Source organism: Rutilus rutilus (genome assembly GCF_951802725.1).
Source record: "Rutilus rutilus genome assembly, chromosome: 12".
NCBI lineage: Eukaryota > Metazoa > Chordata > Actinopteri > Cypriniformes > Leuciscidae > Rutilus > Rutilus rutilus.
The window spans coordinates 2,183,497-2,210,828 of record NC_140217.1 but is presented as its reverse complement, the minus strand read 5'-3'; the positions used below and the strand labels follow the sequence as shown (position 1 = coordinate 2,210,828).

At 42.6% G+C, this 27,332-nt stretch overlaps 1 protein-coding gene across 1 annotated transcript in view; it reads left to right on the top strand.

The window, feature by feature from the left end:
- Positions 1 to 26,338, top strand: part of LOC311301149 (NACHT, LRR and PYD domains-containing protein 3) — a 37,217-nt gene extending 10,879 nt beyond the window's left edge. The window contains exons 8-14 of the mRNA XM_084426057.1: positions 12,250 to 12,423; positions 15,926 to 16,099; positions 17,030 to 17,194; positions 19,968 to 20,141; positions 20,576 to 20,749; positions 21,382 to 21,555; positions 25,343 to 26,338. Of these exons, the coding sequence (XP_084282183.1) occupies positions 12,250 to 12,423; positions 15,926 to 16,099; positions 17,030 to 17,194; positions 19,968 to 20,141; positions 20,576 to 20,749; positions 21,382 to 21,555; positions 25,343 to 25,373 (1,066 nt within the window). The 3' untranslated portion in view covers positions 25,374 to 26,338. The remainder of the gene's footprint in view (positions 1 to 12,249; positions 12,424 to 15,925; positions 16,100 to 17,029; positions 17,195 to 19,967; positions 20,142 to 20,575; positions 20,750 to 21,381; positions 21,556 to 25,342) is intronic.
- Positions 26,339 to 27,332: the final 994 nt, after the last annotated feature.

Here is a 27,332-nt window from a genome sequence, read left to right as displayed (position 1 = left end):
CAACATGTCGCTCGCGAGCTACCAGTAGCTCATGGCCTGATTGGAGGTAGCTCGCCAAGGGCCGTTCACATATTGCGTCTTTTGCGCGCTCAAGTTCGTTATTTCAAATAATTGAAGTGAAGCGCTAATTTTTTTCCAGGCGCAGCCAGTCAACATGAAGGATGGGGGTGCACCCAAACACTACGTGTGTTTTTTTCTTCTCCGTAAATACATCTTGTAGCAGAGCTACAGCAAGCGTTTTTCGGTGGTGGAAATCCATTAACTATTAAATCTTCTTTGTCGTTGTGGAGAGCGCAGTGCATGGTTGCATAGCAACGACAGACGCCACGGGAAAATCGGACCGAATTTTACTATTAATAATAAAAGATAAGCTAATGTGCATTGTAAATGTCAATAATGTATCTTTTTTGACTCATTCTTCGTATAAAAAATATTTAAAGGCTGAAATATGCAAGGTTTATCTTTTTATAAAAAAAAATTGTGTCAAAACTTTATTTGAACTTGTACATTTTAGTAGATAACAGTGCAAGACACTCCTTTAAAATCTGGCCATCATTTTTAATATAATTTTAATGTTTATGTAAACAAGTAGTGCATATTGATGCTAATTTTATTTGTTATTTGCTGGTTTTTGACATAAAACTTGGTGAATTGATTTTATTGTGTAGTATTAGTACTTTTTAAACAGGATCCTGTGATAACCGTGATCATTTTGGTCACTATAATCATGAAATAAAATTTTCATGCCATTTCATCTCTAGTTATGATGCACTATAAAATCAACAATAGTTATGTGTTTTTACAATATAATATGCAAAGTAAAATTTTCTATATTTTTTTTTTATCTGACATTTTAAGGGTGACATATATAGGCCTACAAAAACTCTTTTAGGTCTAAAACAGTTTGTATAGTAGCTAATATGAGAGTTATAAGACATTATTTAAGAGATTTAAGTATTTCATTACGTGAGTAGCTCTCGGTCACTTTCATTTTTAAAAAGTAGCTCTCAAATGAAAAAAGGTTGGAGACCCCTGCTCTAGCGGAAGTGATGGTAGCCACCACCGCTGGTGGTAGGGTACTCAAACCTGCCTCGACCCGTCCAGGAGCCACACGTGGAGGTTCCAAAGATCAGGATGAGGGTCCCATAAGGTGCCCCGTCACTGAGAAAGCAGGTCCTTCCTCAGAGGGATTGGCCAGGGAGGTGCTGTCGCGAGGAGTACTAGTTCTGGGAACCAGGTGCGGTTGTGCCAATACGGGGCAACCAAAATGACCTGCTCCTCGTCCTCCCCGATCTTGCGCAAGGTCTGCGCAAGAAGGCTCACTGGGGTAAACGCATACTTGCAGAGGCCCCGTGGCCAGCTGTGCACCAGTGCATCCGTGCCGAGCGTGCCCTCGGTCAGGGAATAAAACAGCTTGCAGTGGGACAAGTCGTGGGAGGCAAACAGATCTACCTGTGCGTTCCCGAACTTATCCCAAATCAGCTGAACCGACTGGGGATGGAGTCTCCATTCTCCAGGGAGAGGCCGAAGCCGAGACAGCTCATCGGCCGCACGGTTCAGGTCTCCCAGAATATAAATGGCTCGAAGCGACCTCAGATGCTTCTGACTCCATATGAGGAGGTGGCGGGCGAGTTGGGACATACGGCGGGAGCGCAGACCTCCTTGTCGGTTGATGTACGCTACTGTCGCGGTATTGTCTGATCGGACTAGTACGTGCTGACCCCTGAGCAACACACAGAAGCGGTGCAGGGCGAGACGTACAGCCAACAACTCGAGGCAATTGACATGCCAAAGGCGCTGGGGTCCTGTCCAGGAGCCCGCGGCAGCATGTCCATTGCACATGGCGCCCCAGCCCGTGGTGGAGGCATCTGTTGATACAACAACATGCCGGGAAATTCATTCTAAGGACACTCCGGCCTGTAGAAAACTGAGGCTCGACCACGGGGTGAAGGTCTGACGGCAGGTCGGAGTCACTGGAACTCGGAGCGTGCCGTGATGCCATGCCCACCTCGGGACTCGATCGTGAAGCCAAAGCTAAAGCGGTCTCATATGAAGCAATCTGAGCGGTGTTACTGCGGCTGTGGATGCCATATGCCCCAGGAGCCTCTGAAATAGTTTCAGTGGAACCGCACTCTTGCCCTCGAATTGACGAAGGACCCTGTCTACTAGACGGCTCCATTCCTTGAAATGGTCTGTGTTTTCTAGCTGGTGCACAGCTCGTGGCATATCACCCACAGACTGTGGAGTGACAGAGGTTCTCTCCTTCCTACAAGAGCTACTGGATAAGGGTAGAACCCCTTCCATGCTCAAAGTTTATGTGGCGGCTATAGCAGCGTTTACTAAACCGACGCTTGGCCAGTCACTGGGGAGAAACGATCTGGTCATCCGCTTCCTTAGAGGAGCTAAGAGGTGAAATCCTCCCAGACCCCCATCAGTTCCCATGTGGGACCTTTCTACGGTTCTGGAAGCCATGAAGGGGCCCCCATTCGAGCTAATACAGTCAATAGACATCAAACACTTGGCTGGCTCTCGCTTCTGTAAAGCGCGTAGGGGACTTGCAAGCGCTCTCAGTAAGCGCAACGTGCATGGAATTTGGGCCAAATGACTCGAGGGTCATACTCAAACCAAAGCACGGATATGTTCCTAAGTCCCTCAACACACCATTCAGGGCTCAGGTGATTTCTCTGTCGGCTCTGCCGGTCTATAATGAGGAGAAGGACGCGAGCTTCCTTTGCTCGGTCGGGGGGGGGGGGGGGGGGGGGTCAATAAATGTACACTTCTTGTTTTCAATCCATATTAATACATGTTATTGCTTGCCATTCACATCCAAAATAGTCTTTAAAGGGAGACCAGTCATTTACAAAAGTATCCAGAGTTCCATCCAGTACATTATACAGTCTTTCGTATGGTAACAGTGAAAAGAGTTTTTCACACCAAAGAGTTAAAGTAGGAGGATGTTCTTTAATCCAAACTTGAAGTATAGAAAGGCGAGCAGCATACAACATTATGGACATTGTTTTTGTTACCGGCACACAATTGTTTACACCAAGGATACACAATTTGGGATCCAGTGGCACTTTAGTCCCAAAAGATTTTTCAATTTCCTGAACAACCGAAGACCAGAATGATGCAATTAGAAAGTTAGCAGTGACTGCGCGCGCTTGCTCGTAAGCTGCGCGCACATGGCGACCGAGTCGATTTCCATACCGAGAAAAGAGATCCTCTACACGGGGCAGAGTTTGGTCAACTTCTCCCAGTTGACCCGAAGGCCCAGACAAGCTAGGTGCCGGAGCACTAGGTCCCTGTGTTCGCAAACCTGGTCTCGAGAGTGAGCTAGGATCAGCCAGTCGTCGAGATAGTTCAGGATGCGAACCCCGTGTTCCCTGAGGGGAACAAGAGCTGCCTCAACGACTTTCGTGAAGACGCGAGGAGACAGGGCTAGCCCGAATGGGAGAACCGCATACTCGAAAGCAAACCGTAGGAACGGTCTGTGTCAAGGAAGAATGGAGACATGAAAGTAGGCGTCCTTCAGGTCGATCGCTGCAAACCAATCCTGCGCCCGCACGCATTCGAAAATGCGTTTGGCCGTGAGCATCTTGAACGGCATCCAGTGAAGGGAGCGGTTCAAGACGCGCAGGTCCAGGATTGGTCATAACCCACCGGATTCTTCGGTACAATGAAGTAGGGGCTGTAGAAGCCGGACTTCATTTCGTCTCGATCGCACCCTTCGCCAGTAGGGTGGCGACCTCTGCTCTCATGACAGAGGCATTGCCACCGACCATAGTGAAGCGGACTCCCCTGAAGCGGGGAGGAGACCGCGCCAACTGAATCGCGTAGCCGAGCCTGATGGTCCTCGCGACCCAGTGGGACAGTCTGGGAAGCTCTAGCCAGGCTCCCAAGAACTGTACCAGCGGGGTCATGCGGACCACAGACGTACCCTCGGTGGTGCAGCGAGGCGGAATGACCGGCCCAGGCATGGGTGGCATAGCGGCCCCGGTGCGGGGGCACGGTCATTAGCCGCGTCCTGCCAGAGTAGGCCAGGGGAGGACCAGCGTCCTACGGGGGCGTGCTCTGGCAGAGGTCTGGCAACAGAGGGGGACGAGAGTGGCGAGGCTCGTGAGTGGTGCGCACTGTCATCCACAGCCTCTTGGGGCTCGGAGGAAGGGGCATCAGTTCTTGAAACAAGAGATTCTCCCCCGGCCCTCCACAGGGGAAGGAGTAGCCCTGCTACCAGCTCCTGAGAAGAACTGAGCCATAACGCCAAGCTGCCCGTCTCGAGAGTGCTACTTAGCCCGCCGTTTGGCCAGCTAAGGGGCAGAGACGGGCAGTGCAGCCCTCCTGCATCCTCTTCCTGCTCGGGGCCGGTGAAAGCTCGAGGGGAGGAGCCGCAGGGAGGCGGCCTTGGCGGGAAGCAGACTAAGGAGACCGCACGGACGGATGACCGTTGGTGCAGAAGTCCTCAGTTCACTTCAGGGGAGGTTGAAGACTGTTGGGCGCAGTCCTCAACGACACCGCTGAGCAAACCACCCAACTCAAGAGTGCTGCCTAGCCAGGTATTTAGATGGCTAAGGGGCGGAGACGGGTGGTGCCGCTCTCCTGCAACCCACTCCTGCTCAGGGCCAGTGAAGGCTCAAGGGGAGGGGCCCGCAGGGAGGCGGCCTCAGTGGGAAGCAGACTAAGGAGACCGCACGGACGGATGACCGTTGGTGCAGAAGGCCTCAGTCTGCTTCTGGGGGGCCGAAGACTATAGGGTACAGTCCTCAACCACACTACCGAGGAGCCCAGCCTGGGACATGGGCAGACTGAATTCTCAGACCCCCTCACATCAACCTGGCTGAGCCCATTCCTGGACCACACCTGTGGACATCACCTGGCCCAGGGATCACGCAGGTAACGATGTCGCCCGTAGAGCGAGGTCAGTAGTGTGTGTGGCGGATCAACCAGCCCAGACATGGGAGGCATAGCGTCCCTGCGTGGGGGCATGGTCGAGTGTCCGCATTCTGTCAGTGTCGGCCAGGGAAGGACCAGCTTTCCTCGGCGGCCTGGTCTGACAGAACTCCCGAGTCAGCACTGCCTCGAAGGCGACACACAGCACTGCATGCCTGTGCCACGATAGTGACAGAGAACATACAGCCCATGATCGCCACGTGATCGAGTGCAGCGAAGGCGGAGGACACCCGCAGGCCACGATAATAATAATAATAATAATAATAATGCATTTTATTTATAAAGCACTTTTCATCAGAGATCTCAAAGTGCTACAGGTTAAAAACAAAAAAGATAAGCAGTTCAGAAAGAAGAAAAAAAAGAAAGAAAAAAAAGAAGAAAAAAAAACATCTAAAGGGGACCAAAAGCTTTGCTAAAAAGGAACGTCTTAAGGCCTTTTTTAAAACAGTCAGTGGATTGAGGTGCCCTCAAGGAGTCAAGAAGGGCATTCCACAGATGTGGGGCAGCAGCACAAAAGGCCCTATCCCCCATTGCCCTGAGTCTGGTTCTGGGTATGTTGAGGAGGTTTGAGTGAGTGGAGCGGAGGGAACGGGTTGTGTTTTGTGGGTTGATAAGTTCTTTGAGGTAGGGGGGTGCTTTTTGCATGGATGCATTGATGTGTAAGGAGGGAAACCTTGTACTCAATCCTGGTGGAGACGGGAAGCCAGTGGAGTGAGTGAAGAATGGGGGTAATGTGCTCATGTTTCCGCACTCTCATCAGGATCCTAGCTGCAGAGTTTTGGATGTACTGAAGCCTCTGCAGACTCTTTCTAGGAATCCCAATGAGAAGTGCGTTGCAGTAGTCCAGTCTAGAGGAGACAAAGGCATGAACCAGCTTTTCGGCATCTAGAGGGTGAGAATGGGGCGGAGTTTGGAGATGTTACGGAGGTGGTAGAAAGAGTTCTTGCATAGGTGATTTATATGAGCTTCAAAAGTGAGTTGGGAGTCCATTTTTACACCAAGATTAGTGACTGTTGATAAGAGGGGAATGTTGGTGTCAAAAAAAGGTGATGCTGGTTATGGATGATGATTTGATCTGGTGAGGAGTGCCAACCAGGATGGCTTCGGTTTTGGAGCTATTGAGTTGAAGGAAGTTGTGCTCCATCCATACCTTTATCTCCTCCAGACAGGTGTTGAGTTTTGATGAAGATGACTGTGAGGGTGTGGTTTCAGCTGTGGCATGTACATAGAGCTGTATGTCATCGGCATAGCAGTGAAATGAGATTTTGTGATGGCTAATGATTTGGCCAAGGGGTGTGAGGTAGAGAATGAAGAGGATGGGGCCAAGGACTGACCCCTGGGGGACACCGCAAGTAACTGTGTGTGGATTTGATTTGGAGTGGCCCAGGGAGATGTATTCTGTCCGGTTTGTGAGGTAGAGAAAAAGGGCAGCGCCACTCCAACCGATGCTTTCAGCTGCCCGGGAAAGCATGGCCATCAGCTCTGGATCTGACTCGACTAACGCTGACAATCCCGAGGGAGCCAACGGAGTTGAATCCTCATTTCCAGAGGAATCAAGCCCGCCTTGTGATGCTGTGAGTGACATGACACCATCTGCTGGAGCCCCGAATGAAAACACTGGGTCCCTGAGAGGAACCAGGAACACACGGAAGCCCCACGGTTTGCGATGTGGAGGGGGGCGTGGCCTGAGGAAAGCTCGTCGGAATTATGCCACACCATAACCCTCAGATCACCCTGGCCAGCAGCCAAAGTATCCCCTCTCGAGGAAGAGATAGATTGGGGTGTGGTAGAGGGGACTCTCACACGGAGATCATTGAGTCTCGATCTATAAAAATTACGATGGTCATGTTCCCGCAATGAAAACATGACTCATCCACGAGCGCTGCCGAGCGTGATTAAGCCCAACACGCGAAACAGCGCTCGTGACCGTTAGGCAGATGAATCACGCACCCACATCCAGTAAATACACGGGCGAGCCGTCTTGAAAAAGACGTGCCGCCTGCAGCTCTTTTAGAGAGAGGAAAAAGCTCAACAGAGTGCTGAAGCGCCCAGGGAGAAACACACAGACTGTCGGCAGATCACTGCACAGATCAGCAGCAGGCAATGCGATCTCACTGGAACGCGCCGTCACACCAACACTGAAGAGCCGCTCGTCTCGTAGAGTGAAGATGATTCAGAAGGGCTTGTAGGAGTGAAGAAAACTCTTGGCTCCGAAGCGAAAACATATCTGCATGTTGCCAGCGTACTTCCTTATATACCCACGACGTGGGGTGGACTTACACTATGCAAATTCCGCAGACCCATGGCATTTCATTGCCATTGGCTCGTTTTCTATACTCGAAGGTGATAGGCTTTCTAAGCGAAACACCATTTGTCATCACTGACGTAACTCGTAGTGACCACGAAAGGGAACTGTGCTTATGCATATTAGACACTTACATTGTGTTTGCTCTATCTATGCAATAAATGCACGCCCTTGTAATAGCGGGGTTTTCCTTAAACTGCTTAGATATTGTCAATGGCATGGCCCATTTCCGTAAAACTTCAGTATTTTATCTTATAGAAAATAATGGTGACTTTTCCACGCTATGAAAGCATTTTATTTCAACAGTAGTGACCATGCAATGAATTGACAGCTTTATCAATGGCTTGAGTGGTTTGACTTGGGACTATTGCTGTCTCAATAGAGAGCTGTCATCTGTTCATGTGAATAGCAGTGGTCGTCCTGAGGAGAGCTCAAACGTGGGCTGCTCAAAAAGGTGTCAATGAGAGCTACGGACGGAGCGTGAGAGCAATCCAGTGAAAGGCGGTAAAGACGCGAAAAAGAAATATACTTAAATGTATTTAAAACACATTTATTTTATGCTAAGTATACAACAAATACATTTACATATTTATGTACTTAAAACCCAGCAATTGTACTTTTGGTATACTAAATTGGAATACTTAAAGGTACAATATGCAACATTTTCTGCCGCTAGAGGGCGCTACATTCCAAACAACAACAACGGCGTAGCTTGATGACGATGTGAAGGAGCGTGGAATGATGGGAACTGTTGTTTTCAACTCCACCGTGGATGTAAATCAGTCAGACGGGAATCGAAAAATCATGTTCATGGATCAGGTTAAGTTATATTTTTATAAACGTTGCGTTTAATGACATGCTTTTTGTGGCGAGGCGAATTGGGACGCAGCAATAGAAACGAGACGAGCGGGACATAAGTAGGTCAAGTGCAAATGACGAACACCTGTATCTTATTGCAGTATTATTGGCGTGGAGAGACCGTGCTGAAACGAGAGAGAGAGAGGGACTGGGGACTCGTACGAGAGACTGGAGAGAAAATTGGACGAAGAGAAAGAAAACCGGTGGATCCGAGCTCTCATTTTTGAACTGTATTGTGCCGTCGCGGTTGCCACGGTGAATGCGCGTCGTGCGCGACTTTTGTTTGTTTTGTTTTATTTTAATAAAGTACGAGTCCCAGTCACACCGACCCCTGTCTTCCTTCCTGACTTTTGAACCTTATCACACTTTTATTTCATTAAAATGAATTAACAGCAAGAAAATTAAGGTTTAATACTAAATTGGTTATCATAGATTTTACTGTATTTGTCGAATTCATTGTTGTGATAACACTACGCAGTTTTACGTGTTCTAAACAATTGTTGTAAAAGTACATTCGAACATACCCACATCATTTGCCAAAATACTGATTAATCTTTATGTATAACACATGTATTTGCATGGCCATAAACACCAGACGTGATAAACAATGTCAATAAACTAAACACAAATCTAAAGCAATAATACTTCCCTTACATAAACATAACTATTACCGAATGCTACATTTGGAAATTATAAAATTAAGCATGATTTGTCGACAGAACCAGCTGCAATCGGTAAAGATTAATTGTGTTCCATAACGACTGCACGAAACAAGCTAATGTCTGTAGCTTCTTAGACGCTACAACTACAACTTCCGCATTTGTCCAGGACTCCACGCAGTACGAGCGGAAACTGAGGGTAATGCGGATATAACGCAATTGACTGGCGACTCCCAGCTCACCCCTGCTCTAACGCCCCGTTTCCTTGGTTAAAATCGCAATTTTCTCACGATTTAAAAATAGTTGGAAACATTTGGGATATTGTAAGTAATCAACTTAACAAAATATGTAACACTGGCCTTGAGATTTTGGGATATTTTAATGCAAAAATCTTACATATTGTACCTTTAAAGTCTGCTAAATTGGAACAACTAATTTTGTACTTAATGCACTTTAGTTAAATAGTGCTGAGGTCCAACTAAAGATTATATGCTTAAACATAATTTGATTGTGCTGAAGGGGAACAATTGCAAATATACTTTAGGTACACTTTAAATATCCTGCACTTAAATAATTATGAATTATTAATAAAGTTTAATTATATCAATAAGTCTCAAGCGACTTGTCAGTAAATATGTTAATGGATTTGTAGTTTACTTGAAAAAAAAATGTATCTTAAATACAATTTGGTTTAGGCTTTTTCACTTGGGGAGTGTGGCGCATATCTGTGAATGAGAGCTGTGAGGGCGCGAATGACAGCGCACAATGTCTCCATTAATTTGTACATGTATTAATTTAATGTTTAAATATTTTAAAGCACTTCATCACTATCAAATCACGATTAATTGGATTCTTAGCATTTCAAATCGATTATTGACCGAAAGCAATGATTCCCAATTCTAAAATACACAATTCAAGATCGATGCATATGCATAGTCAGGATTTGTAATCGATGCATTGAAAAAACGAGTGTATCGTTTCACCCCTATTTATCATTAATTATAATTAATTATAAATAATTATTCATATTTCCTTTTGGGCCAATTTGCTACTCCCATTTTTGTTGATCATTATTAAATGGATCTGATTGCGTCACAATCCTGATGCAGTGTTTTCCAAAGTGATTTTTAAGTTCAACCAATGGAAACTGGATCTCGATTATGGTGGGTAGGGACGATGTGTTGAGAACAATCGGACAATCGGTTTTACAGCTTGAGCGCGCTTGTATTAGATCGATAGTTCAGATGGACAGGTCATAATTTGCCGTGCACCATAGAATAGAAGTGGACAGCTGAAACAGTGCTGGAAGATAATCCAAAACTAAACCAAACTTGATTTTATGACCTGTCTTATATACTTTCTAATAGTCATAATGTCAAGCATGCATAACCAAATAAATCAATAAATTGCATAACTTTTCTCTGGGGTTTTCTCAGCAGTGTTAACATAAGCACCTCCAAACATGATCAAGATCTATTTTCATACAAATTTTAAAGGTTTTCATTCTATTAAATGAGACCATGTACGTTTTTTTTTTTTTTTTTTTTTTTTTTTTTTGGTAGAGTTACTAAAAGTAAGCCATTACTTTTAAGTATGCCACTTGAAATCATGTGAAATCATTAAAAGTGCTTTTAGAGTGTAAAGGGTATAAAGTGACAGCCAACAGAGATCTTACATATCACTTGTATAAAGCTTTAACAATTGGGATTGGTAACAATCCAATCCAATCCACTTTATTTATATAGCACAATTTAAACAAACAAGGTTTCCAAAGTGCTGTACACCACAACAATAAAAGACACAGTAGGATAAAAGTAATAAAATAAGATAAACACAAAAAGATAAAAGTAATAAAATAAGATAAAACAACATAAAATTAAATAAGCAAAGTCAAATCAAATCAAATAAATAAATAAAGTGCACTGCCCACACAACATATTTAAATCACATCAATCACGATTACCTGGTGTTAAAAGCCAGAGTAAAAAGATGGGTTTTTAGCAGAGATTTAAAATGAAACAGTGAGGAGGCTTGTCTGATGTGTAGTGGCAATACATTCCATAGTTTTGGAGCTGCAACAGCAAAAGCTTGTTCTCCTCTGAGTTTTAGCCTAGTTCTAGGCACTGTCAGGAGCAGCTGGTCAGCTGACCTGAGAGAGCGGCTGGGAATGTAGGGGTGCAGCAACTCGGCGAGCTACGGTGGGGCAAGGCCATTCAAGGCTTTAAAAGCAAATAAAAGGAGTTTAAAATGAATCCTAAAATGAACAGGTAGCCAGTGGAGTGAAGCTAAAATAGGTGAAATGTGCTCATACTTTCTTGTGCCAGTTAAAAGACGAGCAGCAGCATTTTGAACCAGTTGCAGACGGGCAATGGAGGACCCACTAACCCCCCAAAAAAGTGCATTGCAGTAATCCAGCCAAGTGGTCACAAAGGCGTGGGTTACTGTCTCAAAGTGCTGTCTCTGAAGGACAGGTTTAATTTTTGCCAGCTGCCTTAACTGGAAAAAGCTGGACTTCACTACGGCTTTAATCTGGGTGTCAAACTTAAGGTCAGGGTCCACCTTTACCCCCAGATTAGTAATGATTTGCTTGTGATACTGTGCTATGGAACCCAGATCAACCAGGGGGTCACAGAAGTGCCACTACCACTAAGGACCATGACTTCTGTCTTTTTTTCATTAAAATTTAAAAAGTTAAGAGACATCCAGGCCTTAATGTCATGTAAACACTCTAGCAATGGCTTAACACAGTAGGAGTCTGACTTTCTAAGAGGGACATTGATCTGACTGTCATCTGCATAGCAATGAAAATAAATACCATGCTTCCTGAGAATTGAACCAAGTGGGAGTAGATTGAGGGAAAATAAGAGAGGGCCAAGCACTGAGCCCTGTGGCACCCCATGTGACAGGGGAGCAGTCGAGGAAACAGAGTCAGCAAGGCCAACACAGAAAGTTCGCTGGGACAAGTAGGACCTGAACCATTCTAACGCTGTGCCACTGATGCCCACCCACTGCTCCAAACGAGTAATCAGGATTTCATGATCCACTGTATCAAAAGCAGCAGTCAAATCTAAAAGTACAAGGACAACACAGTGACCCGAGTCAGTTGCTAAAAAGATGTCATTAAAAACTCTTAAAAGTGCTGATTCGGTGCTGTGTAATGTTTTAAAACCGGATTGGAAAATCTCAATAATATTATGTTCATTTATATGTTTATTTATTTATGTAACAGCCAGTCATGATGATAAGAAATCAGTAGTCGCTATCGGCTACATCATTTACTCAGAACCTAAAACCCAAACTTACTCAAACATGACTATTTCCTTCAGGAGGTACAAATCTATTTGTTATGGCTGTATAGATCGACTGGGGATCAGAACCATATTCTCTATATTCTATTTATGAAATCAGAGAGATTCCACTTTTATCAGAATATATTAAATGGAAGTGTAATTACTCAGTTTTTTTTATTATTCTGTACAGATTGTTTGGCTGTAAACTCACTGGTCAATGCTGTGAAACTGTGTCATCAGTTCTACAATCATCAAACTCCTGTCTGATAGAGCTGGACATGGGGGACAATGGCCTGCAGGATACAGGAGTGGAGCTACTCTCTGTTGGACTGAAGAGCCCAAATTGTCAGCTGAAGAAACTGAGGTTTGAGACTCATTCAATCAGTATATTGAAGCATTATAAATTGACTATATATTGAATTTTATTAGCTTCTTTAATGCATGCATTTTGATATTCATGTATAAGAGTTATCTTCTCTAAAAGAAAAGAAGAATATCCATCCATCCATCCATCTTCTACCGCTTATCCGGGACCGGGTCGCGGGGGCAGCAGTCTAAGCAGGGATGCCCAGACTTCCTTCTCCCTAGACACTTCCTCCAGCTCTTCCGGGGGGACACCGAGGCGTTCCCAGGCCAGCCGGGAGACATAGTCTCTCCAGCGTGTCCTAGGTCTTCCCCGGGGTCTCCTCCCGGTGGGACATGCCCGGAACACCTTCCCGGGAAGGCGTCCAGGAGGCATCTGGAAAAGATGCCCGAGCGAGGTGGCTCGTGGCTTCCAAACTGACCCCTCTCGATGTGGAGGAGCAGCGGCTCTACTCTGAGCTCCTCCCGAGTGACCGAGCTTCTCACCCTATCTCTAAGGGATCGCCCAGCCACCCTGCGGAGAAAGCTCATTTCGGCCGCTTGTATCCGGGATCTTGTCCTTTCGGTCATGACCCACAGCTCATGACCATAGGTGAGAGTAGGAACGTAGATTGACCGGTAAATCGAGAGCTTCGGCTCAGCTCCTTCTTCACCACGACAGACCGGTACAGAGACCGCATTATTGCAGAAGCTGCACCGATCCGCCTGTCAATCTCCCGTTCCATCCTTCCCTCACTCGTGAACAAGACCCCAAGATACTTGAACTCCTCCACTTGAGGCAGGAACTCTCCACCAACCTGAAGCGGGCAAACCACCCTTTTCCGACTGAGAACCATGGCCTTGGATTTGGAGGTGCTGATTCTCATCCCAGCCGCTTCACACTCGGCTGCAAACCGTCTCAGTGCATGCTGGAGGTCCTGGTTTAATGAGGCCAGCACGACAACATCATCCGCAAAGAGCAGAGATGAAATCGTGTGGTCCCCAAACCTGACCCCCTCCGGCCCCTGGCTGCGCCTATAAATTCTGTCCATAAAAATTATGAACAGAACCGGCGACAAAGGGCAGCCCTGCCGGAGTCCAACATGCACCGGGAACAAGTCTGACTTACTGCCGGCAATGCGAACCAAGCTCCTGCTCCGGTCGTACAGGGACCGGATAGCCCTTAGCAAAGGACCCCGAACCCCATACTCCCAGAGCACCCTCCACAAAATGCCGCGAGGGACACAGTCGAATGCCTTCTCCAAATCCACAAAGCACATGTGGATTGGTTGGGCAAACTCCCATGAGCCCTCCAGCACCCTGTAGAGGGTATAGAGCTGGTCCAGTGTTCCACGACCGGGACGAAAACCACACTGTTCCTCCTGAATCCGAGGTTCTACTATCGGCCGAGTTCTCCTCTCCAGTACCCTGGCATAGACTTTCCCAGGGAGGCTGAGAAGTGTGTTCCCCCTATAGTTGGAGCACACCCTCCGGTCCCCCTTCTTGAAAAGAGGGACCACCACCCCGGTCTGCCAGTCCAAAGGCACTGTCCCCGACCGCCACGCGATGCTGCAGAGGCGTGTCAGCCAAGACAGCCCCACAACATCCAGAGACTTGAGGTACTCAGGGCGGATCTCATCCACCCCCGGTGCCTTGCCACCGAGGAGTTTCTTGACTACCTCAGTGACTTCAGCTTGGGTGATGGACGAGTCCGCCTCCGAGCCCTCAGCCTCTGCTTCCTCAATGGAAGACGTGACGGTGGGATTGAGGAGATCCTCGAAGTATTCCTTCCACCGTCCGGTGATATCCCCAGTTGAGGTCAACAGCTGCCCACCTCCACTGTAAACAGCGTTGGTAGGGCACTGCTTCCCCCTTCTGAGGCGCCGGATGGTTTGCCAGAATCTCTTCGAGGCCGACCGATAGTCCTTCTCCATGGCCTCACCGAACTCCTCCCAGGCCCGAGTTTTTGCCTCCACAACCACCCGGGCTGCAGTCCGCTTGGCCCGTCGGTACCCATCAGCTGCCTCAGGGGTCCCACAAGCCAGCCAGGCCCGATAGGACTCCTTCTTCAGCTTGACGGCATCCCTTACTTCCGGTGTCCACCACCGGGTTCGGGGATTGCCGCCTCGACAGGCACCGGAGACCTTACGGCCACAGCTCCAAGTGGCCGCGTTGACAATGGAGGTGGAGAACATGGTCCACTCGGACTCAATATCTCCAGACTCCCTCGGGATCTGGTCGAAGCTCTGCCCGGAGGTGGGAGTTGAAGATCTCTCTGACAGGAGATTCGGCCAAACGTTCCCAACAGACCCTCACAGTACGTTTGGGTCTGCTGAGTCTGTCCAGCTTCCTCCCCTGCCATCGGATCCAACTCACCACCAGGTGGTGATCAGTTGACAGCTCCGCCCCTCTCTTCACCCGAGTGTCCAAGACATACGGCCGGAGGTCGGATGAAACGACCACAAAGTCGATCATCGACCTCCGGCCTAGGGTGTCCTGGTGCCATGTGCACTGATGGACACCCTTATGCTTGAACATGGTGTTCGTTATGGACAAGCTGTAACTAGCACAGAAGTCCAATAACAGAACACCGCTCGGGTTCAGATCAGGGGGGCCGTTCCTCCCAATCACGCCCCTCCAGGTGTCACTGTCGCTGCCCACGTGGGCGTTGAAGTCCCCCAGTAGAACGACGGAGTCCCCAGTCGGAGCACTTTCCAGCACCCCTCCCAGAGACTCCAAGAAGGCCGGGTACTCTGCACTGCCGTTCGGCCCGTAGGCACAAACGACAGTGAGAGACCTATCCCCGACCCGAAGGCGCAGGGAAGCGACCCTCTCGTTCACCGGGGTGAACTCCAACACATGGCGGCTGAGCTGGGGGGCTATAAGCAAACCCACACCAGCCCGCCGCCTCTCACCATGGGCAACTCCAGAGTGGTGAAGAGTCCATCCTCTCTCGAGGAGTGTGGTTCCAGAGCCCAAGCCGTGCGTAGAGGTGATCCCAACTATCTCTAGTCGGAATCTCTGAACCTCACGCACAACCTCAGGCTCCTTCCCCGCCAGAGAGGTGACGTTCCATGTCCCTAGAGCTAGATTCCGCGTCCATGGATCGGGTTGTCTAGGCCCCCGCCTTCGACTGCCACCCGATCCACTTAGCACCGGCCCCTTACGGTCCCTCCTGCAGGTGGTGGGTCCACGGGAGAAGAATATATATCAAGAAGAATATCGTTTTTCAAAAACAATTTGTCGAGTGTCGACAGCGCAGTTTAAGGCGCCACAGTTGCAGCATTTTATTTACTCAGAACCTAAAACCAAAACTAGAACACAGCTATTTCCTTCAGGAGATACAAATCTATTTGCTTATGAACCGCAGTATCTGGTAGATGGCTGTATAGATCAACTGGTGATCAGAACCATATTCTCCTTTCAGCAGAACTTATAATTTATTAAATGAGAGAGATTCCACCTTTATTAGTATGTGTTAATATGGAAGTGTAATCATTCTGTTTTTTGATTATTCTGTACAGATTGGTATGCTGTATGCTCACTGGTCAAAGCTGCGAAACTGTGTCATCAGTTCTACAATCATCAAACTCCTGTCTGATAGAGCTGGACATGAGTATAAATGAACTGCATGATTCGGGAGTGAGACTGCTCTGTGATGGGCTGAAGAGCCCAAACTGTCAGCTGGAGATACTGGGGTTTGAGATTCAAATGTGTTTGTTTGTTAATTTGATACACATAAGGTATGATTACAGAAACCAACACATTATTTAATTTAATTATCTTATTAATGAGTTTTGAAAATAAAGATATAATCAACTGACTGTTTTTTAATATTACTCCATTTGCAATTGAGTTAAACATCACATGGCAAGACCAAAAAATATATAGAAAAAGAAAACATAAATTACATATTTGAAATCAAAGACTATGACAAAATAATCTTATTGTCTGAGCAACATTTTATAATTTTACTGCATCAATAACAAAATTATTGTACCTCACATGACAAGACCACAAAATAAATAGAAATACCTAGAAAACATGAATAACCTATTTAAATACATAAAAAATCCATAATTCCATACCCCTTGTGTTCAACTCCCAGCCTAACAAATGATTTATTTAGAAACCAAGTAAAAACAAGAGCCCAAGATGAAATGATGGACAGTTACTGTATGTGTGTCAGGTAATGGTGGGCAAGGTATTTGCCTGATGAAGGTCATGAGATCAAAATGTTGCTAATAAAATTTTGATACTTGTATGCCAGTATTCATAGTGTGCGGGATTTCCTTTTTTTTTTGTGTGTGTTTTTTTTTACCCGACTCATTTGGTCTTATCTCCCACGCACTTATGACATGAATGTGTGTGATGGTGATTGCTTAATGTTTGTCAGGTAAAAAAATAATATATATATAAATAAAAGAACCACAGAATATGATAAATAACATAAGAAATCCACTGCCAGATTTTTTAAGCGTGAAATGTGACTGGTTAGTATATAGTAAAATATAAGAAAGCCTGTAAAGTTTATCATGTTATTGTTCTCAACTTTAGATTGAGCTGTGAAGTAATTTAAATAAAAATTGATGTGTAATTATTATCCTGTTTTTCATTATGCTGTTCAGTTTGGCAGACTGTAATCTTACTGAAATCAGTGTGGCATCAGTTCTACAATCATCAAACTCCCATCTGATAGAGCTGGACATGAGTGGCAATGAGCTGCAGGATTCAGGAGTGAAGCTGCTCTCTGATGGACTGATGAGCCCAAACTGTCAGCTGAAGAAACTGAGGTTTGAGATTGATTCATTCATTCAGTAGTCAAATCCATGAAGTGTCTGCTAGTAGAGCTAAGGTAAAGCTGCTTTCAACAAGTACTGTGCAGTGATGTACACAGTAGCAGTTGAACTGCTGTTTCACGTCACAGCTGTTACTAGATCACCACTGGAACACTGGACCAATCAGAAGGCAGGGTCAGAATTATAACTTTATGCATTGAAAGATGTTTATTCTGGTCCTGCTCACCACATTGGCATTTGAAGAAATTTACACAAGACAAAATTTAAAAAGGCTTTAAAAGTACTGTTAGTTCATGTTAACTTTTGTGTAGGATAGTGTTGATGCCTACACAACCTTATTAAAGTGATCCAGGTACATTAAACATACAATGCTTCCATGGAAAGACTACCCAAGAATATCATACACTTTCCCAAATAATCCTAAACAAACTTTTTTTTTCACGGAATAGTAAGAAAGCCTCTTTGTTCTCTTTATACAGAAATTTTTTTTTATGATGATTATGAAAGAAAACGCAACGGGGCTCGACTGTTGCTAAAGTAACAAACACAACTTTAATGTGCATCAGATTGATAGATGAACCGTGCGCTCTTATTTCAGTGTTGTAGTTATTTCAGAAGTTTCCTTCGTACATTAATTTTAACGACATTAATTTAAATTTAATTTATCATTCATTAGAACTGTGCTTATGCATATTAGACACTTACATCGTGTTTGCTCTATCTATGCAATAAATGCACGCCCTTGAAAAAGTGGGGTTTTCCTTAAACTGCTTAGGTAATGTCATATTATACATAATGACCCATTTCCGTAAAACTTCAGTATTTTATCTTATAGAAAATAATGGTGACTTTTCCACACTATGAAAGCATTTTATTTCAACAGTAGTGACCATGCAATGAATTGACAGCTTTATCAATGGCTTGAGTGGTTTTACTTGGGACTTTTGCTGTCTCAATAGAGAGCTGTCATCTGTTCATGTGAATAGCAGTGGCCGTCCTGAGGAGAGCTCAAACGTGGGCTGCTCAAAAATGTGTCAATGAGAGCTACGGACGGAGCATGAGAGCAATCCAGTGAAAGGCGGTAAAGACGCCAGTGAAAAAGAAATATACTTGAATGTATTTAAAACACATTTATTTTATGCTAAGTATACAACAAATACATATACATATTTATGTACTTAAAATAAATACCCAGCAATTGTACTTTTGGTATACTAAATTGGAATACATAAAGTCTGTTAAATTGGAACAACTAATTTTGTACTTAATGCACTTTAGTTAAATAGTGCTGAGGTCCAACTAAAGATAATATACTTAAGCATATTTGATTGTGCTGAAGTGGAACTATTGCAAGTATACTTTAGGTACACTTTAAATATCCTGCACTTAAAGAATAATTAATTATTAATAAAGTTGAATTATATCAATAAGTCTCATGCGACATGTCAGTAAATATGTTAATGGCTTTGTAGTTTACTTAGTATGAAAAAAAAGTGTCTTAAATGCATTTTGGTTTAGGCTTTTTCACTTGGAGAGTGTGGCGCATATCTGTGAAGGAGAGCTGTGAGTGCGCGAATGACAGCGCACAATGTCTCCATTAATTTGTGCATGTATTAATTTAATGTTTAAATATTTTAAAGCACTGAATCGCTATCAAATCGCGATTAATTTGATTCTTAGCATTTCAATTCGATTATTGACTGAAAACAATGATTCACGATTCTAAAATACACAATTCAAGATCGATGCATATGCATAGTCAGGATTTGTAATCAATGCATTGAAAAAACAAGTGAATCGTTTCACCCCTATTTATCATTAATTATAATAAGTTATTAATAATTATTCATATTTCCTTTTGGCCAATTTGCTACTCCCATTTTTGTTGATCATTATTAAATGGATCTGATTGTGTCACAATCCTGATGCAGTGTTTTCCAAAGTAATTTTTAAGTTCAACCAATGGAAACTGATCCAATGGATCTCGATTATGGTGGGTAGGGACGATGTGTTGAGACCAATCGGACAATCGGTTTTACAGCTAGAGCGCGCTTGTATTGGATCGATAGTTCAGATTGACAGGTCATGATTTGCCGTGCACCATAGAATAGAAGTGGACAGCTGAAACAGTGCTGGAAGATAATCCAAAACTAAACCAAAGTTGATTTTATGACCTGTCTTATATACTTTCTAATAGTCATAATGTCAAGCATGAATAACCAAATAAATCAATAAATTGCATAACTTTTTTCTGGGGTTTTCTCAGCAGTGTTAACATAAGCACCTCCAAACATGATCAAGATCTATTTTTCATAAAAATGTTAAAGGTTTTCTTTCTATTAAATGAGACCATGTACTTGATTATACCTTCTTCTTTTTTTTGTAGAGTTACTAAAAGTAAGCCATTACTTTTAAGTATGCCACTTGAAATCATGTGAAATCAATAAAAATGCTTTTACAGTGTAAGGGGTATAAAGTGACAGCCAACAGAGATCTAACATATCACTTGTATAAAGCTTTAACAATTGGGATTGGTATCAGCCAATCATGATGATAAGAAATCAGTAGGCTACATCATTTGCTCAGAACTTAAAACCCAAACTTACTCAAACATGACTATTTCCTTCAGAGATACAAATCTATTTGTTAGATAGCTGTATAGATTGACTGGGGATCAGAACCATATTCTCTATATTCTATTAATGAAATCAGAGAGATTCCACTTTTATCAGAATATAATTATTCAGTTTTTTATTATTCTGTTCAGATTGGCAGACTGTAAACTCACTGGCCAGTGCTGTGAATACGTGGCATTGGTTCTACAATCATCAGACTCCCGTCTGATAGAGCTGGACATGGGGGACAATGGCCTGCAGGATTCAGGAGTGGAGCTACTCTCTGTTGGACTGAAGAGCCCAAATTGTCAGCTGAAGAAACTAAGGTTTGAGACTCATTCAATCAGTATATTGAAGCATTATAAATTGACTATATATTTAATTTTATTAGCTTCTTTAATGCATACATTTTGATATTCATGTATAAGAGTTATCTTCTCTTAAAGAAAAGAAGAATATCGTTTTGCAAAAACAATTTGTCGAGTGTCAACAGCGCAGTTTAAGGCGCCGCAGATGCAGCATTTTATTTACTTAGAACCTAAAACCAAAACTAGAACACAGCTATTTCCTTCAGGAGTTACAAATCTATTTGCTTATGATCCTCAGTATCTGGTAGATGGCTGTATAGATCAACTGGTGATCAGAACCATATTCTCCTTTCAGCAGAACTTATAATTTATTAAATGAGAGAGATTCCACCTTTATTAGTATGTGTTAATATGGAAGTGTAATTATTCTGTTTTTTAATTATTCTGTACAGATTGTTTGGCTGTAAACTCACTGGTCAATTCTGTGAAACTGTGTCATCAGTTCTACAATCATCAAACTCCCGTCTGATAGAGCTGGACATGAGTATCAATGAGCTGAAGGATTCAGGAGTGAAGCGGCTCTCTGATGGACTGAAAAGCCCAAACTGTCTGCTGGAGATACTGGGGTTTGAGATTCAAATGTGTTTGTTTGTTAATTTGATACACATAAGGTATGATTACAGAAACCAACACATTATTGAATTTAATTATCTTATTAATGAGTTTTGAAAATAAGGATATAATCAACTGACTGTTTTTTAATATGACTCCAGTTGCAGTTGAGTTAAATATCGCATGGCAAGACCAAAAAATAAATAGGAAAAGAAAACATAAATTACATATTTAAATAGAGACAAATTGAGGAAGCAAAATGTTTTATTACTAATCTATAACTTACATTAAATGCAGTTTAAACCTAGCTAAATGTTTGATTACCTCATTCAGGTCTTAGGATTCAGGATTTAACAAGCTTTTGTTGTGAGTTGGTTTCACAGACAGGGATTAGATTAAGCCAGGATTAGGCCTTAGTTAAATTAGGATATTTAAGTAGTTAAACGTGCCTTATAAAAAAACAGAACTAGTGTGCATCTTAAGACAAATCAATGGTACTGACCTATTTTAAGAAAAGTCAGTGCAATTTACTTTCAGTTAAGACAACTCAAACATGCATTTTAGTCTGGGATTAGGTTTAAGCCTTGTCTGTGAAACCGGGGACTAATGTAAAAGATATCTTCTTTGTTTCTGTTTGTCTGTGTAGATTATCTAACTGTGAGGTGACAGATGAAGGCTGCTGTTTTCTGGCTTCAGCTCTACGTTCAAACCCCTCACACCTGAGAGAGCTGGATCTTAGTGACAATCGCACGGGTGAATCAGGAGGCAAGATGCTGTCTGATCTACTGAATGATCCAAACTGCACACTGAACAAACTTGAGTATGTTGAGCAATAAGATTCATTCTGTTCTGAGAATTTCTGTAGATGTATTTCAGCTTTACCAAGTGTAAAGTGGAGTAAAATGCATTCAAAAGAGGCTGTAGAGCTGCAAGATATGGAGGAAAAGAATGTTTTTTTTTTTTTTTTTTAAATAATTTGGTTACATGTCATTTTCAATTAAAAGGCTTCTTAAAGAGATATTTCAGCCAAAATGAAAACTTTATCATCATTTGTGACCTGATCCAGCAAAATGAGTCACAGTGACCCAAATTTCAAAACTGATATTTTGGTATTACTGGAAAGAGGAGACCATAAGCTTTCAAATGATATCCTAGTCAAAGTCATACCTTGAATGGTTGTAAATATATACACATTTGAATTATGGTCGTCTGCCCTCTTTTTCCAATTGAAAACCTGAGAAAATCGCTTTTAAAGTTTTTTGCCCGTTTTTTGTTGATATCTTTCAAAATCCATTGCATTTAAAGGGATGAACTATTTATTGTACAGCTTAATTTGACCAAAGACATTAATATATGCTATTATGCCAGGCTGAAGCTCAAATTATTTTAAAGTTTTATTTGAATAAATAATTTAAAAGGCACTTTTACAAACATTTACTAAAATCAGAAAGATTGAACAGAGGTGCTACAGTTTTGCTTGAGAGAGAGAGTGTGTGTGTGTGTGTGTGTGTGTGTGTGTGTGTGTGTGTGTGTGTGTGTGTGTGTGTGTGTGTGTGTGTTTGTGTGTGTGTGTGTGTGTGTGTGTGTCTGTGTGTGTGTGTGTGTGTGTGTGTGTGTGTGTGTGTGTGTGAGAGAGAGAGAGAGAAAGTGAGAGAGGCAGAGAGACAAGGAAACCGAGAACAAATAATGTTAGCCTATGCAATCATATCTTTGTGTAGGCTAGTTGACAATAACAGTGTAACATATTCATAACGGATATACCAACAGTTAAATATTGGGTTAAACACATTGTAATATATTCTCCTTGCAGATAAATACACTCACAGAATAATTGCACTCACTCACATACACGATAAATCATCAGAGGACAAGTCTCCAGATCCAAAACAATCACTGACTAGCCTTAGCCACTCTTGATGACCAGCAGCAGAGCTTAGGTTAGAAGCCTCAAGTGAGTTCAACGCTTTTGGCGACTTTGCTCTCTTTTGACAGCGACATTTCTCAAATTAATAATATTTAATCTTTCTGAGGAGATCTGCTAGCTTGTTTACACAGAGCGCCGCGAGTCTGACAGGAGGATGGCTGGACCAATCGCGTGCCGGTCAGTCGAAATGGGGCTTCCCATTGACAAATGATCAGCGTTTGTGTACATTTCTAAGCTTTTTGATTGGTTCTATACAACGTGTAACACCATATTTGGAGAGCAGAGACGTATCAGGGGATACCCGGGAAATGCTCAGAGGTTGAGAAAAGCAATATTCATTTCCAGCGAATTTAGTAAAACTTTGTAAACTTTAATAGTCATTTAAATACCTTTACTCAATTATCTGGACGACGAAACTTTAGGAGATTATTTTTGAATGTCTGTTCTTTGAAATTTAGCACAAAAAAATAAATAAAATAAAAAATATTATTTCATTGTTTTTCCACATAAACGGCCCATATCTTAAAATGGAATGTTGCGACTTCCGACTCATTTCGCCAGATCGGGTCACATTTACTCATCTTCACGTCATTCCAAACCTGTATGACTTTTTTTTTTTTTTTTGTGAAATATAAAATATATTTTCTTCTCAGTGAAACTGAGTGATTATATTTAGGCGAATATTTTTAACATTTGGCTGAACTATCTACTAATTATCAAAAGGATTAGTCAGGTTTTAGTTGGCTGAAAAATCAGTAGATTGTTTCTTTGATTGAATAATTGTACTGTTTGGTTTGGTAAGAAGTTCAGATATAGCCATGCTGCTTGTGCTTGGACTGATGGTTTGTCATATTTACTCTCTGGGTAGCTACACGTGATCTACTGTACAGGTTTTAAAGCCACTTTTAATTGTACTGTGATTTAATAGTACAATTATTTAATCAGTTCATCCAACAAACAGACAGCATAATCAGTTATAAATTTTCAGAAATAAATTATCTTCCTGGCCAAGAAAGAATAACCTTCTCCTACTGTATAAAGTACTAACAGGGTAATAGCATATAGCTAGATCAAGATGTTTAGTGACTTTGTATTTGTGAGCAGCAAAACACAGAGACAATAAATCGCGGATACAGTGCATCCGGAAAGTATTCACAGCGCTTCACTTTTGCCACATTTTTTTGTGTTTACAGCCTTATTCCAAACTGGATTAAATTCATTATTTTTCTCAAAATTCTACAAACAATACCCCATAATGACAATGGGAAAGAAGTTTGTTTGACATCTTTGCAAATTTATTAAAAAAAAAAAAATGAAAAAATCACATGTACATAAGTAGGTATTCACAGTCTGTTTCCATTGATAATCCTTGAGATGTTTCTACAACTTGATTGGAGTCCACCTGTGATAAATTCAGTTGATTGGACATGATTTGGAAAGGCACACACCTGTCTATATAAGGTCCCACAGTTGACAGTGCATGTCAGAGCACAAACCAAGCCATGAAGTCCAAGGAGTTGTCTGTAGACCTCCGAGATAGGATTGTATCAAGGCACAGATCAGGGGAAGGGTACAGAATAATTTCTGTAGCATTGAAGGTCCCAATGAGCACAGTGGCCTCCATCATCCGTAAATAGAAGAAGTTTGGAACCACCAGGACTCTTCCTAGAGCTTGCCGCCCGGCCAAACTGAGCGATCGGGAGAGAAGGGCCTTAGTCAGGGAGGTGACCAAGAAGTCGATGGTCTCCTGTGCTTGTCTTTCAGGGTTCCAGACACCGTCTCTTCTAAGGTCGTTCAGGAGAGCCGAGGTGATAACGGTGTTTAAAGAGAAATAAAGCTAGCGCAAGTTCTGCCAGGGAGACTCAATCATTTACGTCACTAATTGCCTCTTCAACTACCCATTCATTTTCTTGCTGTAGCATAAAAGGGCAGCACTTACTCATATCTGAGTCCGCAGATGCTGTTGCTCCAGCCACCACCTTCCTCCCCACCACCACTAAGACGGATCTTCTCCTCCATCCCCCCCATCACGACCACCCAGGTGTCCACCATCACCATCCCCAACATCACTAAATGGGCTCTCCTCTCCAACCTGAAGTCTTCAAGACGCCCTCCCTTCCATCCACCCCACCACCACCAGATGGCCCCCTTCATCGCCTCGGGGGGTGAGCGGCGCCCCTGCCTTCATCTTCAGTCAGCAGTCGCTGATTCAATACCCCTGGAATTCGAGTCATGAACGGGGCCTCCGCCAAAGAATTTGATTGCTTGCTGAGCTCATTAATAAATGTCTATGCTACAGCATTAATTCTCCCGAGTCTTTCTGGCAGAACTGGTTTTGTGACTCTTTGGGCTGGTGACTTAGATTGAACAGAACGGGAGGGAAGGTTTTATGATGTCTAGAGCATTTTTATTACGTCCATTCGTTACAATATTGCTTAATTAGCTTTAAATATGAACCATACATGTCTTTGCTTTTCATTATTTAGTCAGGTAGGTAAATGTGTTTGTGTGAGACAAATATGAGCAAAATATAGGATGTTTATGTTTGTATGGGTGGGTTTACTTGGCTATATTTTAGTCTAACAAAACCTCACTTTGTTACATTCATAAATGCATTTGATTAAATGAAAATATACCACCATAACATACATGTTTTGTGATGATAAATGTTGTTTCTTCTTAGGTTAACACCTCTGTGGTCTCACACTGGATAAAAAACACAGCAAACACTCGTCTCATTCTGTCTGAGGAGAACATCATAGTTCACACATCTGAAGAGGATCAGTTCTATCATCATTTTCCAGAGAGATTTGATGAGGATTGTCAGATTCTGTGTAGGCCGATTGGAATCACAGGTTGGCTGAAATAAAACAATCAGCAGGAAGAAAACAAAAAGACACTAAATTTGGATTTAACTATAATTTTCTTTCTTTTTTCCACTCTGGTTATTGTCTTTTTTCTTCTTTTTTTATTTGTTTGTAGTAGTTATTCATAGATGGTGAGATATTTTATTCAGATTTAGGTAAACACAATCTAAAGTCTGTAAGATTCTGAAATTATTACTAATGAAAGTGATTCAAAAATATGTAAATTAGCTAAACAAACATAATATTTGTCATATAAAATGATCATGATAGAAATCTAATAGTCCAGTTTTGAAAATAACTGTCTTAATGTAATTAGTATGATCTATTCTGTTGCATTAATATCAGTGGGCAATGCTCTCTTATTTCCAGTGGACTAATAAAGTATCTGAACTGGACCATTAGGCAAATAAGGGTTCAGATGGTAGTATGTTTAATTAAGAGATAATTTGAGGATACAATATTCTGTTAGAATAAAAGCTAATAGTCCCTGTTTTGGGCTGGGTATATTTCATTTTTACAATCACAAACTCGTATCCACACAGACTGCGTTTAATGACCTGAACAGAAATATAATTGGAAGTGAATCAGTGTTAAGTGTCTGCATTTGTTGTGTTTTTTTTTTCCTCATCAAGATTATATAGTCTATATGTTACTTTTTTGCTTTTCTTTCAAGAATGAAAAACTTTATTATAAATGCATTTATATTCAATGTCATTATTGATGTAAAAGAACACCATTTCTTTGAAATAGGATAATTTTAAATGTCTTTACTGTCACTTTTCTATGTAATAATACATCCATTTTTAAGTATAGCATCCTGTTTGATGAAATCTGAGATCTTTCAGCATCAAGTGGTCTTTGAAACAATGCAGTCTTTATTCATATTGTAACTATTTTGTTAAGGGAAGAACTCTATAAATAGATCTATGTTGTACTGTAAGTACATCATTCATTATAATAAATAAAACAATATAGTGTAAGCAGAAATGAAAGGCACAAGCACAGCACCAGACACACTGTAAATCAGTCATGATCCAGAGTCGCAGGACAGCATAACTAAGTAAGTTTAGGGGCCCTATTTTAACGATCTGAAACACAAGTATCAAACGTGAAATGCAAGTAACTTTGTGGGCAGATCTCGGGCGCTGTTGCTATTATACCGGTGGGATAAATGACTCCCACACCCAACGCAAATCTAAGATGGGGTGGTCTGAAGTAGCTTCATTATTCATAGGTGTGGTTTGGGCGTAACGTGAAATAAACCAATCAGAGCGTCATCTCACATTCCCTTTAAAAGCAGGCGCGCTTGTTCCATGGCGGATTGCTATTATAACGGCGGATTTGCCAGACGCACGCCTGGAGCGGTTCACAGCCGAGGAGACCGAAGTTCTCGTCAGGACCGTAAAAGACAGAGAAGTGACGTATGGGGATGGGAGAAACCCACCCAAATTAATAATATTTATATATAATAATATATAATATAATAATATCCTGAATAATTTGGGTAAATGTGTAAGATAGATTTATGGGTATTGTTTCACATCCTCATGGACACCACAATGATCTCCCTCGTGTGGTAATATTTTTCCTTGTAATTATGTATGGTTTGCAAAAATGGGAACTGCTGCACATGTGTTTAGATGAGAGAAGCAAATTGTATGCGCGTTGTGCACACACTACATTATGGCCAAGCATGCGCCCTTAAAATAGCATCTGAATAACGCGCCACTGACTTTAGACTAGGTTTTTTCTGAAACTGCAAAATAGCATCTGGGAACGTTTGCGCCGGAACACGCCTCCTCTTTT